This window comes from Anas platyrhynchos, chromosome 11 (genome assembly GCF_047663525.1).
Source record: "Anas platyrhynchos isolate ZD024472 breed Pekin duck chromosome 11, IASCAAS_PekinDuck_T2T, whole genome shotgun sequence".
Classification (NCBI taxonomy): domain Eukaryota; kingdom Metazoa; phylum Chordata; class Aves; order Anseriformes; family Anatidae; genus Anas; species Anas platyrhynchos.
In genome coordinates, this window is record NC_092597.1 from 8,022,614 (window position 1) to 8,037,839 (window position 15,226).

Sequence of the window (15,226 nt, forward strand, 5' to 3'; positions counted from 1 at the left end):
GTGACTGAGTGGTGAGCTGTATCAATGTTGTGCGCAGTCATTTCTTTAGATGACTTGTCTTTAGTTTGGAGTTAGATTAACTTAAATTGCACACAAACCTCTACCCTTGGCTTTTTCACTTCTTTATTTAAAATATGTTATGTTTAGAAAACACAAGTTAGTTCCATCTCTGTCCTCATGAGCCATGTTTCTCAACCAGGAAAATGCTGGCTAAATACAATCTTAGCTTGTGAGTTCTATAGCAAGACAAAGTGACAAGCATTTGGGTGGAGTAGATGTGTCCATTTTGCCCTATTCTGATAATTACTATTTTTTTCTTTTTACTAGCAGAAAAATCAGCATTAAGTCATTTATTTAAGGAAATTGAATTTAGTTATTAATCTCTATGAATGTTCAAATTGTTACTTATGTTGCACAATATCATTTAGATTGGAATCTTCCACAGCTTCTCCAGACATTTCCTAGCTAATTAAATTTTTTAGTACATAAGCTTTCACTTATTTTCCTGTTTCTCCTGGTTCTTTTTTAAATTTCTAGTTGGGAGAAAGAAAAGTGCTGAACATTTTTTTTTAACCTAGTGAGCAATAGCAGAATCTCAAGAGAAATCCTGTTCCTTTAGGCTGTTCAATTCACTTGTGCAGACCAAAGAAAAAATGAAAGCATGGAAACTTTCTTATGTTTATCTGAACTTAGTCAAAGTTTGCTCATTCTATATTGCCCTTGGTTACTTGTATGATTTAGAATTATATATTCAAGGGCTTTCATCCTTGTCTCATTTTACAGAGCATAAGTATACAGCTGACTTCAATGACTTACATACACTGCTTAGAAAAGCCACTGCATAAGAATCTGCAAGCTCAGTATTTGCAATCAAATACTCTGGACCCACTGGGCAAGATAGTAATGTGAAATATTTGAAATTTTAAAAAGAAAATTATGCTGTCATTCAGAGAAGCAGAACAGATTTTATAAAGAAACAGACTATAAAACAAACACCCCCTCAAAAAAAAAAATAAAGAGAAATTTAAATCTGGTAAGACAAATAAAACAACCAGATCAACAGGCTCATTGAAAAATGGTGCTAAAGAAGTTTTTAAGCTGTTTATCAAACCTCAGCAGCCGCTTTGTAAACAATGGTTGTGGCAGAAGCTCATCAAATCTGCATTATTCTTTTAATTTTTTGCATTCATTTTGGTACGTTAGAAAAAGTCTCTCCAAGCTTTATTTTTCTTTAACTTGGCTGCTTCCCTCCATGCTGAAAGGAGAAAATATTTTCATTTTCATCTTACTGCCATTTGCCATTCTACCATGATTTATTCCTTAGAATTTAGAAGAGCAGAACAGCTGGGATATGATTTTCAATATTTTTAATTAGTTTAATACCTGTGGAAATTACTGAATTATAACGTAAAAGTTTTCTACTTCCCCTCAAAATATGAAGAACAGATCTTCTCCAATAACAGCCTAAAATATTCTGATAATCGATGTATTTAAACAAGCAGCCAACATATCTCCAACCCTACCGTTGAGATTCAGGTTTACTAGGAGAAATTGCAGACTTATTTTTGTGGTATTGTCAATTTTGTCAATTTTTCCTGTACTTTTAAATTCTTCTATTGAATATTTTCTGGCCTTTTGGACTATTTTTTTCATCAGTATCTTTCTTCTATCTTTGTATCTTTTATCAGTATCTAGTCTTCTCAGACAACGCTAGTTCAGGAAAGAGTAGATGTTCATTGTATGAGAACTTCAGGACTTTTGTTCTGGTTTCACAGGAGAGGTCTCCTGTTTAAACCACCTGGGAATTGTAATCCAGATCAGGTTTTGTGTTTGCTTGCTTGTTTTTAATATCACAGAATCATAGAATGGTTTGGATTGGAAAGAACTGTAAGGATCATCTGGTTCCAGACCCCTGCCATGGGCAGGGACACCTCCCACTGGACCAGGCTGCCCAAAGCCCCATCCTGCCTGGCCTTGAACACCTCCAGGGATGGGGCACCCACAGCTTCCCTGGGCAACCCGTGCCAGTGCCTCACCACCTCTGAGTGAAGAATTTATTCCTAAAACACAAGAAAAACAAAGCAGTTTCTTTTAACATCCCTCTCATCCCTTGAGATAGAATCAGCCCTAACCATGAAAGCTTAGTACCTTGTTTTCTAAACACACTGGTATGGATACTCCATTAACACAAGATGTGAGCAGATACCTAATGGTATGTGACTTGTGATGAAGGTTTTTATCCTTACTATGAAAAGTATGATTAAAGTCCTAGAAAGTAGATTCTGATGTGCTGGATTGCTGTAAAGCACAGGAAGAAGAGCACAAAGCTTACTAGAACATGGAGTTTTCAAATTCACATCATCTAGAAATTACTAGTCCTCAGTAACCAGATAACAAAACCAAACTACAGCACAAGACATAGTTTCTGAGAGTCCTGCCTTTCTAACTAGCGCTTGTCCTTATACAAGGATTTAAATTCAGCAAAGTTTAGGGACTGAAATGAATACACACCTTGTAATTTTAAGAGTTCCTCTTTTTATAAAGACTATTTACAGTTAAAATTACAATATTTCTGTCATATTCAAGTACTAGACAATACATCATGCTGTGGTTCTTATGCGCACATGGACTGATTACATGCTCTATAAATCTGGTGCTCCTCGGCAAAGCCTGTTTTACTGTGCATGTAAAGATGGCAGCTGACTTAATTCGTCTTGGATTTGATTTGCCTCTGACTGCACTGTGAACACGCACTGAGGGAAGAGTCCAGTGCAGGTGGCTGCCCTGCTGGAACCATTTCTTGCCCAGGAAGGCTCCTGGAAGTGCTGTGCAAAGATTCTGTGGGCTGGGTGAATTCTACGGGGAAAAGCAACCCCTGCCTAACCAGCACGGCCTCTGCCCCGCTCCTGTAACATGACCTGTGAGGGTCCACAATTTGGCAGAAGTGCTGCAGCAATTTCAGGGCTGATGACAAGCGAAGCCAGTAACTGCTGCCAAAGCAATGCACCTAACCTCCAGTGCTGTCCTTGGGAGCACCTGTGCTACCAGAGGAGCTTGGGGACTGGAGTAAAGCCCCAGCGCTGGTTTAACAGTTTTAAATGTTAGTCCTGATGGGTATGACTCTTGAACAGTAGAGTATGTGGTATTCTGTTTCATTTATGTCTGTATTCTCCGACCTGTGCAGATACACTGATTGCTTTTCTCTCAGAAAAGCATACACTATAAAAAGTTTTCAGTAATTTGCAAACTAATAGTGCTGACAACAGTTGAACAAAGCATTGCCAGAGGATTGCAAGCAATTTTCTATCTATGAAGAGTATATTAACATAGAAACATTTAAATGTTAATTACTTCAAATTTAGATGATACAGATTTGAATTCTTCAGTTTCTGTAAACTCCTCACCATGCTTGACTGAATAGACTACTGAGCAATCCAACTGTTCCCAAGCTAAATATATCTCTGAGTTACAACAAAGTAAAAAAAAAAGGTGTGGGGGGAAGTATCACAATGGGTTGGCAGCAGGCAGCACACAGCATATATGCACAAGCACTTATATAGAAAAATGAAATTCAAAATTCATTTAGAATTTCAAACACTTTAATGTTTATTTTCAGTGTCGACTAATTTATTTTGAATTTTTAAGTTATTTAACATTAAAATAGATCGTTTTCCAAGAATAACTAGAAGAAGCCTAACGTACAGTTAAATTCAGATTTAACCATCATTTATGATCGCATGTGCGTGGCTGTTCACTGAAACCAGAATTTGATTTGTAAAGAGGAAAGGTTGTTAACTCTGGCTTCAACACCAGCTATACTGGGAAGTGCTAACAGCATGGCATAAAAGATTTTATTGGCAGCAACATAAGAATATGAAATCTATCCAGTTTGTCCCTCCAAAATCCTCTAGCAGTGATGCGAAGCTGTATTTGCATGGCCTGTAAGCATATCCCTATGTTACGTACATGATGCTCAATAACCACGTGCAAAGTTGGTGGACCCACGCCCATGTTTATGCAGCACAACCCCGTGGGACTTGTATTGTTCTCTGTGTTCAGCTGTGAGTATTAAGAAATTTCCGTTGTTGGTAGCCCCATAATTACCCCCCATAGCTATGCAGTTGTGTCAGTTGACTATCTGAGAAGGAAGAAGCAGACCTTTCACACCCCACCACCAAGAGTACAAAAGGCAAGAATGAAGATGATAAAAGTAATGAGCACTGAACAACAGAAAAATAATGGCACTAACAGCGAGACATGGCACTAAGGGCCATGGTTTCATGATGGGACTCAGTAGGTCAGGTTGATGATTGGACTTGATAATCTTGCAGGTCTCTTCCAACCCAAATGTTTCTGGGATTCTATTCTCATTCTAAAACCTGTCCCTGATAAGATGTAGGGTGAGGAATACCTAGATTTATGCAATGCTGATTCATCCTCTCATCCTGGGCGATTAAGGTGTCTTTGTAATACTTTGTGGACCACTGTGCCAAGAGCTGCAGGGCCATTCAGCAGGATAAGCAATGCATTTTGTATTTCACCCTTCTCCAGGGTATTTTCTAATTGCTATGGTGATGTGCCTGTGCCGTGTCCTGGATTGAACAGAGACCTTGAGACATGTACAGACATCTACAGACATCTAGAATATTGGTTTATGCTTATTATTACAGAAATTTGGGGAGTTCTTGCTTAATTTGCCTACATTTCAAAAGTTGGAGGAAAAACAGCACAGCCAGAGAGACTGTCTGAGATGAGTGACGGCAGTTTGCTAAGCGGTCCTCTGAAGCTGGCTTTAGCTCTGTCCATTTGCAGTGGACTATTCCTCGTGGTTGTGGCCTGCTCAGATGCCTCTGAGGCTCTGGTGTGTGCCTCAGAGGTACTGCAGTTTTAGCATGTGCACTGATGCTAAAACACGGCTGACATGCTCTGGTCAGCTGTGGAAATTTCTATTGCACAAAAGAGCATAGAAGAATGGTGGCAAGGGGCTGGTGCTGGAGCTGTGTGCTCTGATCACAGTGAGGGAGAGGAAGAGGCAGCTCTGTGTTCAGCTCCTAGTTCTTCCACGAGCCCTGTTTTCTCTCCGTGAAGACATCACTTGCATTCCTTCCACAATAATTTACTACATAAAAATGCTATAGCAGCATTTCCCTGTGATCTTGAACATTTTGATGAGGAAGACTTAATAACAAGCCATATATGATTTAAAATTGATAAGCAAGAATAAAATATAGGTGAATCCCTAGATATAAGTCTATCTTAGCATTACTGTGACATCAGGGTGTAACAACCTGACCTTTCAACTTCTGTGTTTTGCAGCTTATCTCTAGGCAAATACAGCAGCTTCAAAGGCTTGAATTCCCGTTTTAACTCTGTTTGGGGAGGAAGGCTAGGGGAGCTCTTTCATTCCCTCTTAGTCTGGGGAACGGTCTGTACCTGCCAGATCCCAGCATGCGTTCGGAGCTGGCGTGCCTATCCGTGTCTATCCGTGTCAAACTGGCAATGGGAGCCACCACCTAGAGCCAGTGCTGAGCACTAACACAGGGTTCAGTCTTCTCAATGGGAGCGCCATGGAACACAACTGAATCGAGACTGACTGGGAGGGAAGGTGACAATACAGTTATTACTTAGCATGTTTGCAGTAAATGCAATGACACTTTTAGGTCTATGCTATATTTAATAATTGAACTGAGTGAAACCTACAGTGAATCATGGGAATTCATAAGTTGAAATAAATACACCCTCCCTCTCTTGCTCTTCAAAAGAATATTTTTTCCCACAAGATGTTCTGAAGTATGTTCCTAGCTATGCTGTACTCTGCTCGTTTAATAAGCCTGATCCCTGCTTGTCTTTGCAAGGGTGAATGTGTTCAAATCTAAATACAATCTCTTGTTAATAATGATGTACTGAAAAAGAAAAATGACTGCTATTACAATTACATCCCCATGGTAACAGAAATGGTACATCATGAGCCTGTTACACACGTTTGTAATCTCCACTTCTTTTCTGTGAAACTAGGTGGAAATAAGTCTCAAGTCCACTGCCAGGACAAAGCCTTGTTACAGTCAATGGCAGTCACAACTGTCAGATGTTCTGTCAGAGTATAAAATGAATGGAAACACATTCCTGTGTTTTAAGTAGGCTCAGATACTCTGTCCAGAGTTAAGATGGCTCTTCTGTACTCTCTCTCCAGCAGTTTGGCTGCTGTATAAGATTTGCATCAATCCAGAAGACCCGTGCACTGTTTTGAACAAACTCTGCCTTTCTTTTAAGCAGGACAAAGTAACTGGGGAGAGAGCACAGGCTGCTTCTTGAAAAAAGCATGTTAGACCAAATGGTATAAAGGAACCACTGGAGTTTTTCAGACTTGCAAAACAGAGCACATATGGGACAATTTCAAAAACAAATCAAAACACCAAAACATCAAACCCTCAGAATTTTCTTGTAATTAAGGGCAGCTTTTTTCTTTACCTTTATGTTCCCTAAAAACCTATTTCACATTATCAACTCTCCACATGGCTTTTTATTCCTATGCAAAAAAAACCAAACAAATAATCCTTAATTCCATCCCAGTTTGCATTTTAAGCGATCTTGCCTTTTGGCAGGGGAAAATGTAGGTGATTCCTTAGGCTTCAGGGGTAACAAACATGCCCCACTAGGGGGCAGCCTCTGTTGCAGTCTTCAAGATCAGGACTTGCTACTGCCCCCACCTAAGGACTACAGGCGGTCCTTGGCAAGCAGCAGCAATTTTCATTTCAATGTCTCTGCAGAAGTGCTGCACTTCATCCTGTCACTGTGGCTGCCTAAAAGCATGCCTGCAGCTCCAACCACAAGATACGTGAGCACCTTGCTGGCTTCAATGTTTTTATCCTTACATATATAGCACAGAGCTGAGGAAGCATTATTGCTCCTGTTTTCTCAAACAGGAAGGTGAAGCACAGTGATAATCAGGTGTCCACCACTCCGAAGGACCATTTCAGGATAAGGAATTCCCTGTTCCCAGGCTTTCCTCTGACTTTATCTTTTCTTCCTTTCCAATTTCCTGCTACATGAGCGGCTTGCTATGGAACCTGTCTAGGATCTGGCTTTGCTGGGGAACTCATTCTATATCTCTTTTATCCTCTTCCAAGTCTATGGCACTGCTTCAATGCTGGGCTCTCAGATACGATCTTCAGCACATTGCTTGTACAAGGGATTATGTCTGCTCCATCGTTAGGGCCTGATAGCTTCCATGAATCTTAGCTCCACTTGATAGCAGCTTGATCTGACAGCATCAGAGAACTGTCAAAAGGAGCCAAAAGCTAGCAGTAGATGTATCTTTTGCCAACTGGCCATATTATGAGTGCTTAACTCACCCTCCAGTCCCTTCTCTCAGAATTAACACTAAGAATGCAGGCCTTTTCACTTTGTACAGAGCTCAGTGCGTGACCCTAAAAAGGAAGAGGAAGAAAACCCCAAGCTGTGTTGTGAAAAAATTCCCTCACTAATTAAACATGGCAGGATTTTAAATGAGGTGGGATAAAACTTCATTAGGTGCTAGTACTTTGACAGAAGATGCTGAGAATGTTTAATGAACGAGTGCTGAGGCAGTGAGGTAAGAGCTAATGAACTAATTAACCTTCTGGTTTTAAGAGGCTAACATTCAAGCAAACAGAAGTGAAAATCTATATTGGAAGTGCCTTACCAGGCTCTCACTGGCTGCCAGCCCATTCTTAATTTCAGCCTACAATTACGAATGCTGGTCTTGTGATGAGATGCTGGTCATTTTTGCTAATACTGAGGGATGTCTTAACATGTTTCTAGGAACTTTTATTAAGGTTCGTAGTAACCGAAGTGCAGTTCAAGGAGGTGCCGAAGAAAGCTGGAAGCAAGCTGTGTCTCTAAAGCCTTATAATGCTGGTTCTTCAAATGCACGCAGACTTTCTCTGAAATCACAGGGTGAGAACTTGACTCTGCTGCTATCAGGAGGAGTTCTGTTGCTTACTCTGCAGTTTGCACACTTGTGTTTAACTAACCTTAAGAGTTATGCAGTATGCCACTACTATGCCAACTCATTCAGAGTTAAGGCTCTAAGCCAAATCATATTAACTGTGTTTCTATAGAAGCATTACATGAACTACCCTTCATCTGTGAAGGCAAAGACTGCTGATGCTAAAATTTTCATAGCCATGTAAGAGGCTTCTGGTTCTCAGATGCGAACAGTGGTACAATTTAGAAGTCCTTCTGAAAACTGAGGCCCTTTCACATGTTGAATCAATAAATAAAGGTTTTTGGAACTATATATCATTTATGAAAATTCTGATTTAGTTAAATATTTCTCAAAATGAAATTCAGGAACTTACTAACTTGTTTTTCAACAAAGCAAGTGATTTTTTTCTTTACAGCTGTATGTAATTATTTATCAAAACATTTAGAAGACTGATGCAGTCTGAAGAGTTAACATAGCTGTTTTTAGAGAAAGAAAGGAGATTAACGGGTTTTAGGAAATGCTTTTATTAAACATAAGCATTTAGGAAATGTGACTGTAGTCAGTCATTTCGCTAGTTGAAAATCTTTAGCTTACTTTTGGGGGAGAAAATACTACACTCTTCTGAAGGGGAATTTTCTTAGGAGTCTTGCAGAAAATGGACAAGAGAGGGACAAGCATTGCCTGGAAAGACGAGGGAGCAGGAAAGGGGAAAAGACTTTCTATAGAGACTCTGACAGTGCATATAAACACTGGGTCTTTCCTCAGCCCCAAGGTGCCTACAGAGCAGCGTTTTAATTGATGGACAGCAGCATTGCCTCCTCCTGTGCCCAGAAATGTGCTATCTATCTTGGCTCTGAGAAACATAAATGATGAGTGAGCGTGTCTGGAGATTAGAACAGAAGGAGCTGAATAGACTCTAGCGTATGAGCAGTGACAAGCAAAAAAGGCTTCTGTGAAGCTTTCATTCTCTGAAAGAAAAGTCATTCCAGTCATCTGGAAGCAGTCTGCAAACTTGGACTGGATTTTGTTAAAAGGTTTTAATTATAAAACTGACATGGTTTGTGTTGATGGTTCTGTTGCCCCTCAGTTTTCCACCAGCCCAATGCTCCGCAGTCCTATGACACTTCTTGTCAGGCTTTCAGATTCTCCTGTTCATGCTATTCTGCTTCAGGAAAAAAAAATAAAGTCTATGGAGCAGAAAGTAGATTCTGCATTTTTCATCAGCCATGTTATTACCACACTAAAAAGTATTTTTTCTTTTTTGTTGTTGTCATTACATAAATATTTAATTTCTTCCCTTCAAGAGGGAAGGGAATATGATGGCAGCCCCCTGGTAGCAGTATGTTTTCGAAGAGGTGACACGGTAGGAGTGGCTGCTCCCTGACTACATCAACCATCTTCACCCGGGAACCCCAGCCACAGCTGCAGTGCTGTGACTAAACTCCCTGGTGACATTAGCAACATAGCCCTCTTTCCTTAGGTCTTACTTTTTCTGTGATTTAGGTGACATTTAACCATGTAGAAATAAGTGAAGAATTGAAGTGCAAGAGTTACTGCTAACAGATTTTAGTTAGGACATCATTTTATGCAAGTCTTCTGGGAAGCATTCATTTCTTGCTACTTGCATGTCACCGTCTGCATGCCAGGCTACAGGCTGACTTCGCTTTTCCCTTTGTTTTTTGCTGGGTAGCTTTTCTATTGTGGATGCTAAATAAGCTGACATCCCTTTGAAAGCAAGCAGATAATGTCCTTTACAATGTTTATATTGCCCAGGCTAATGTCCTGCACAAAGCATTGTCAGATTTCCACATATCTTCTGTTGCATATTTTTTTGACCATAGAGTAAGGGTAGGGTAATGTGAGAATCTGATACTCTGCTTCCAAAGGTGATCAGTCTGACAGACTGTTTTAAAATGAAAAGGCAGACAAAATCAGAGGGGAAATGGAAGAATGGAGACAGTGCAATTCCCTGCAAGAGCTTACAGAAATTTTTGGTACCTCTAGCTTCAAAAATGAGTGAAGGACCATTCAAGTCTTCCAGATGCCAACTACTTCCCCTTTGTTAATCATGCTGCCATAAAAAAATGTGATAACCAACCCAGTAGCAGCTGCCACCTGCCATCACAGATCATGACTACAATTACAAATTAAGCAGACCGAGGTAGCCTCCTACCAACTTCCCATGCACAAATGAAACCTAACTAACTCCTTGTGAGCTGGGCCACTTCTCCAGTACCACCACCTGCACAGCACATAACCTAACATAGCTGGCATGGGAAAAAATACCATGCCAGTCCAGACTACATTATACAGTTACTGGCCTCATTCTCTGACTTATTTTCCCTGCATTTGAGAATGTCTCAAGGTCTTTTCTTTGCCCCTTTATAGCAGAAAAGGTTTGTAACAGGAGCTGCCTTGCCTTGGCATTCTACATTTTTTACAAAGTGTTCATAAGGTACTGAGATGCAACAAGAAATGGTGACATTCTGTGGAACATTCCAAGCCCACCCATCATTTTATGGGGAAAATTTTCATCAACCCTGATGAAAAATGGTAATAATGCAGTTTGCTGTAAAGCTTCTAGAACAGTATCAAAAGTCCCCTAGACAGGAGAAACTCTGCAGAATGTCTTCTGCCCCACCTCTGCCAGCTTCACTTGGGCCTGGAGAAAGGGACAAAGCCTTTAAATCAGAAGCTTTCCTCTAGTGATGGGTGAGTCAATCCAATCATGACTACAATTTTGGAAGCCATTTGCTCCTAGGAAAAATGCTATAAACCAACTCACAGCATGCAGCGAGTTCTTGTAGCTGAGGAGCCGTGATAGGATTTACGATTCAAACACTGATGGATCTTGAAATATAGTGATCCAAGTGGTAGCTATTTTGATCAAACATTCTCTTTAAGGCTCTAAACATTTAAAATGCCAGAAAAAAAAAAACCACCAGGAAAGCAGCATGGTCCATCTTCATTTAGGGTTTGTCTTCACCGTAAAAGTTATTTTTGAAGTAGTACTCTCTAGATACTCAATTTCTGGTTGGTTTTGAGTGAAAGATTATTACTCAGAATAACTCTTGGCTTTCAGCAGCTGGATTAGTGCCCCAGAAAATGTCTGCAGAGTCTCCTGCAGGCAACCTGGGATGGCTCTGCCATGTGCCCAGCTGCAAGGCAGCGTGGCAGGCAGCTGAATCACTGCCAGGAGCACAGCTGGATTGAAGGGCTGCTGCTCCCTTCAGCTGGGCTGCTTTCACTGGTGAGTGTGAGCTTCCTAGCCGGGTTCTGTGATGTGTGCTGGTTGATAGTAGAGCTCCTTTATGTTATTCCAGAAATAGTTCGTCTGACTACGCTGTAGACTCAGGGCTTCAAAATAAATCCCCATGGCATATCATTAGCTTGAGCACCAGCAGCACTCCAGCTTTAGTGCAGTCTTTTCCTGCTACTCAAAAGGGAACTTTTAAAACATCACTTATCTAAAGCTGGAGCCATTTGTGTGTAGAAAAAGATCACGCTGGGAGTAAAATGTGAGTTTAACTCAGGATTTAACAGTGCAGGAGTACATGCCGTTTAGCTAATCATCCTGAAACAAGTTTCCCACAACATAATGGATTCTGAATTGCCCCGCACTTTTGTGTAGCCAGGCAGACCTGTGCACAGCAACAAACCTACTGTGTCCTGTGGTGAAGCCACACAGCAGTGGTGCCCTCAGCTTTGCTTAGGTGCAATAGATTGGACATCGTGTCCATAGGAACTTGGCATGTTCATCTGGGATGACACACAGAGCCTTGAGAAAATGCTACTGAACTTTACATGCTGTTATCATTGGCAGTGTTTACGTCTGACCTAAAATGCTGAATAGAAACATATACAGGCTTTACATAACCCTCAACTGCAACACTGGTTTATAGACTTCTGTTCATGGTATGAATGATCTCTTAAGCATTGTTTCTTTCACTCATTAATTAAAGATCCCAGGTAAATTAGTTTTGTTGTGCTCTTATACCATATGGAGCTTACTCAGAAAGGCATCAAGTTAATGTTTGCATGCCTAGAGAATAACAGCTACTATTACAAATTAATTACTACTTTGCCTGGCTGACATCTTCAGCAATGTCTTCAGTATGCTTAATAATGTATTTCTGGTACCAAAGAGTTAAAAAAGCCTGTTTCCCCAGGATGCCATTTAAATGAGTTGTTCCCTTGAGATAAGATTCAGTGAAAAAGTAAGGTTCACAGAGGTGATGAAGCAGAAAATAGGAAAAGTGCTGAATCACTTCCTGTGGTCTATGATTCCTTTTATTTTTTATTTACTTTTTTATTTTAAAGGAACTTAGGAATGTGCATTTGAGGGCAGACTTTATTGATTCACAATACTGATCTTTACCTAAATATTTTACTTGTCTTTATGTTGTACATTTAGTTGTGATTACACACAACCTAGTAATGCTGGCATGTGCCTACCAATGCTGTTCCTCAAAAGGCTCCACTTGCTTTCAGAATACTGTTACCCCTTGCACTGTGTTTGATTTTGCATGCTGTGTAACTCCTTACTGTAGTGCTAATCTAGTATCACTTCACTTAAATACCACTTGGAACTTTTGTTCAATTGTAAGTCCACCAAGCAACAGCAAAAGAGTATTTACCTTTAGTAAAGAGTATTATCAAAAAAACAGCTGTTTTGGTATGAAATGTGATTAAATCTTTTTTGGCCATATTGGGGCATTTAGGAACAAAATTTAAGTTCAAGAGAGAGATACCTAAATTCAGAAGTCTAGATAGACAAGCAACTCTGACAGTACCTGCTGTACAGGTGACTGAAACTTGCTATCTCACTTCCTTAGACTGCAAATGAAGCTCTGGCTGTTGCTGGGACAGGGATTGTGCATTCAGCTCAGAGGGCAGAACATGGCCAGTATATGGTATATTCCATTCCCTTCGCACAACCCAGGTGGATGCTGATACAGTTTGAGGGATGAGTAATTGCTGGTACCTCCCGAGAAGTAAGATCACCAGCATTTCCCCATGTCTGAGAAATGAAGAATTCATCCCCTTAGTTAACTGCAGCATTAAGATGCCAATTCTGTCACCTGAGCTTACATCAGATAGTCACAGGGGGTGAGCAGTAAGGCCTTCAAATTGTAACTTCCAGGCACAACAGTAATGTGCTGCCCTGACAACCCTTCTCAGGTAAAACTGGGATGGAACGCTTCAGTGTGTAGTTCCACTGAAACCAGTGGGCTGCTTGCCTGGTGAGAAGCTGCTTGATCCAGCCTCAGTACCTGTCATCTGAGGTTAGCCACACATCCTGTGTTCAGTTTCTATTAGCTGCGTATGTCTGCTGGGTAAGGTTAATTAGTGAGAGGGCTGCTCCTAAGCAAAGGTGAAACAGGCAACCTCTCTGATAATCTCTTGTGCCTTTTGAGATATTATTAAAGAAGGAGCCCCTGGAAAATATCTGGCAGAAAGATACCCTCCAGTAACAGCGTGCCTGACAGCAGTAATATGAGATACATTACAAACTACCTGTGAAAACTTCCCATGCAGTTAGGCAGGGGCAATGATTCCTTTTGTTTTAAAAGGTACCTTAGCACAACTAGTCCATAATAGCTGACTGCATTTACTAGCGTTAGCCACGTGATACTAAGCTGTCATTTTTTTTTTCTCCCCTCCTTTCCTTCTTCCTTTCAGGATGAAAAGAATCAGGTATTAACAACAAACATCTGGCTACAAATGGTGAGTTCTGAGAAACAGAGCAATTTTTTTCCTCCTTTGGTCTTCACATTTCATCTTGTGATGGTGCCAATTTTAGGAAGCTTTCAAGCTTTTGTTCTCCATCTCACCACACAGTATACAAAGCTAAAGTGAATGGCAAACTGCAAGGCTGAGATTTAGGACCTGATGTTGTTTCAGGTGTTTCTGAAAACTTGTATGAATTTGAGTCACCACAGCTAGATATGTCACAAACTTACTGGCCTTGATTTAGTCACTCCAGAAACTCTCAACCACCCTAAGATACCAATGTCCAGAGTTCCAGTAACTGTAGGTACAAGGTCCTTATCACCCATTTCAACAAATCCACTACGTAGAGGTAAATCATTTGGTTGTGAAAGAAACCTATACATGTATGAAATATATTTCATCTGTAAGAGCTGTTTTGATCAGAACTCTGGTCCACAGTTCTGATACAGGAAAAACTCTATTCCACAGAGATTCATTATTTCCTGAAACCTACTGCCACTGTCCTAACCACATGGCTCTGCTGTCCTATTTGCTTTGCTTTCAAGTCTGTCTCCTTAGGAAACTGCAAGAGAATTTTAATTAAGATGGACACGCTGTTTTCATGTTGTTCAAAATACTGCTTTTGTTAAACATCAATCATCATCAAAGATTAACTGTCAAGATGAGATTTTTTAAGGTTATTTCTCCAAATTCTGTTTCTCAGTTACATGACAAATATATATTGGAACACAGGTTCAGCTTCCTAATGCTCAGCTGCGAACACTGTATTTTTATCCTGGTTTCCCTGTTTGTTTGGCATACATATGGTGTTTGTTTTTCAAGCAGTAGCTTTATTTTACCTTTTGATGCAATGTTTAGCTGCTACAGTTGTCACAGAATTTTCAGACCTTTTTTTCAGACTTAACGTACCTCTGTTGCCACCACTAGACAGCACGGCAGAGAACTTTGCCCCCCATTAACTCACGTCTGACATCACTGGGTAGGAGTAAGTGTCACTCACTTTTTAATAAATGGAAGAGACAGTAGAACAGTCAAGAATGTTGCGAGAGTATTTTAAATTTCTTCAAGTTTAACTCGTGAGAGAGCTGCCCCCAAGGCAAAGGAGCCTACACAGATTTATTCTGACTTGAATTTTTAATTAGTTTACCACTAAAATTTAGAATTAACAAGATGCCTCTTACCATGCTGACTACTGGGCTCCTAGTGCTGCCACAAAAAATATCTTCCATAAACCCATGCTTTACAAAGATGGGGTGATGTGGGCAGTTTTCTCCATACTACAGTAGCTGGGATGACAATTGGCATTTAATTCCCATCTGTATTGCAGAAACTGAACTGTTTGGGCTAAGTAAAGCTTTACAGGAGAGTTTTACTTCTCAAGACGATCGTGCTGCTCCAACAGAAACTTTACACCTTTCCGTTTCTTTAATCAGCTCATTTGATCTAAATAGATTCTTTTTTCTTTGATTAGAGCATTTCTATAGTAGGCCTCTCCTGCACTGTGGCAGGCTTTAGGAAACAAATGAG

At 40.3% G+C, this 15,226-nt stretch overlaps 2 protein-coding genes across 4 annotated transcripts in view; one reads left to right on the forward strand and one right to left on the reverse strand.

The window, feature by feature from the left end:
- The window catches only part of MYO1E (myosin IE), a 159,303-nt gene that overhangs the window by 141,442 nt on the left and 2,635 nt on the right, over positions 1 to 15,226 (reverse strand). The window lies entirely within an intron of this gene.
- Positions 1 to 15,226, forward strand: part of CHRNA7 (cholinergic receptor nicotinic alpha 7 subunit) — a 42,994-nt gene that overhangs the window by 7,881 nt on the left and 19,887 nt on the right. The window contains exon 3 of one of the 2 annotated variants that reach the window (XM_027467126.3): positions 13,649 to 13,693. The exons of the other annotated variant lie outside the window; for it this stretch is intronic. Coding sequence (XP_027322927.1) covers positions 13,649 to 13,693 — 45 coding nt within the window. The remainder of the gene's footprint in view (positions 1 to 13,648; positions 13,694 to 15,226) is intronic. 2 annotated transcript variants of the gene reach the window in all.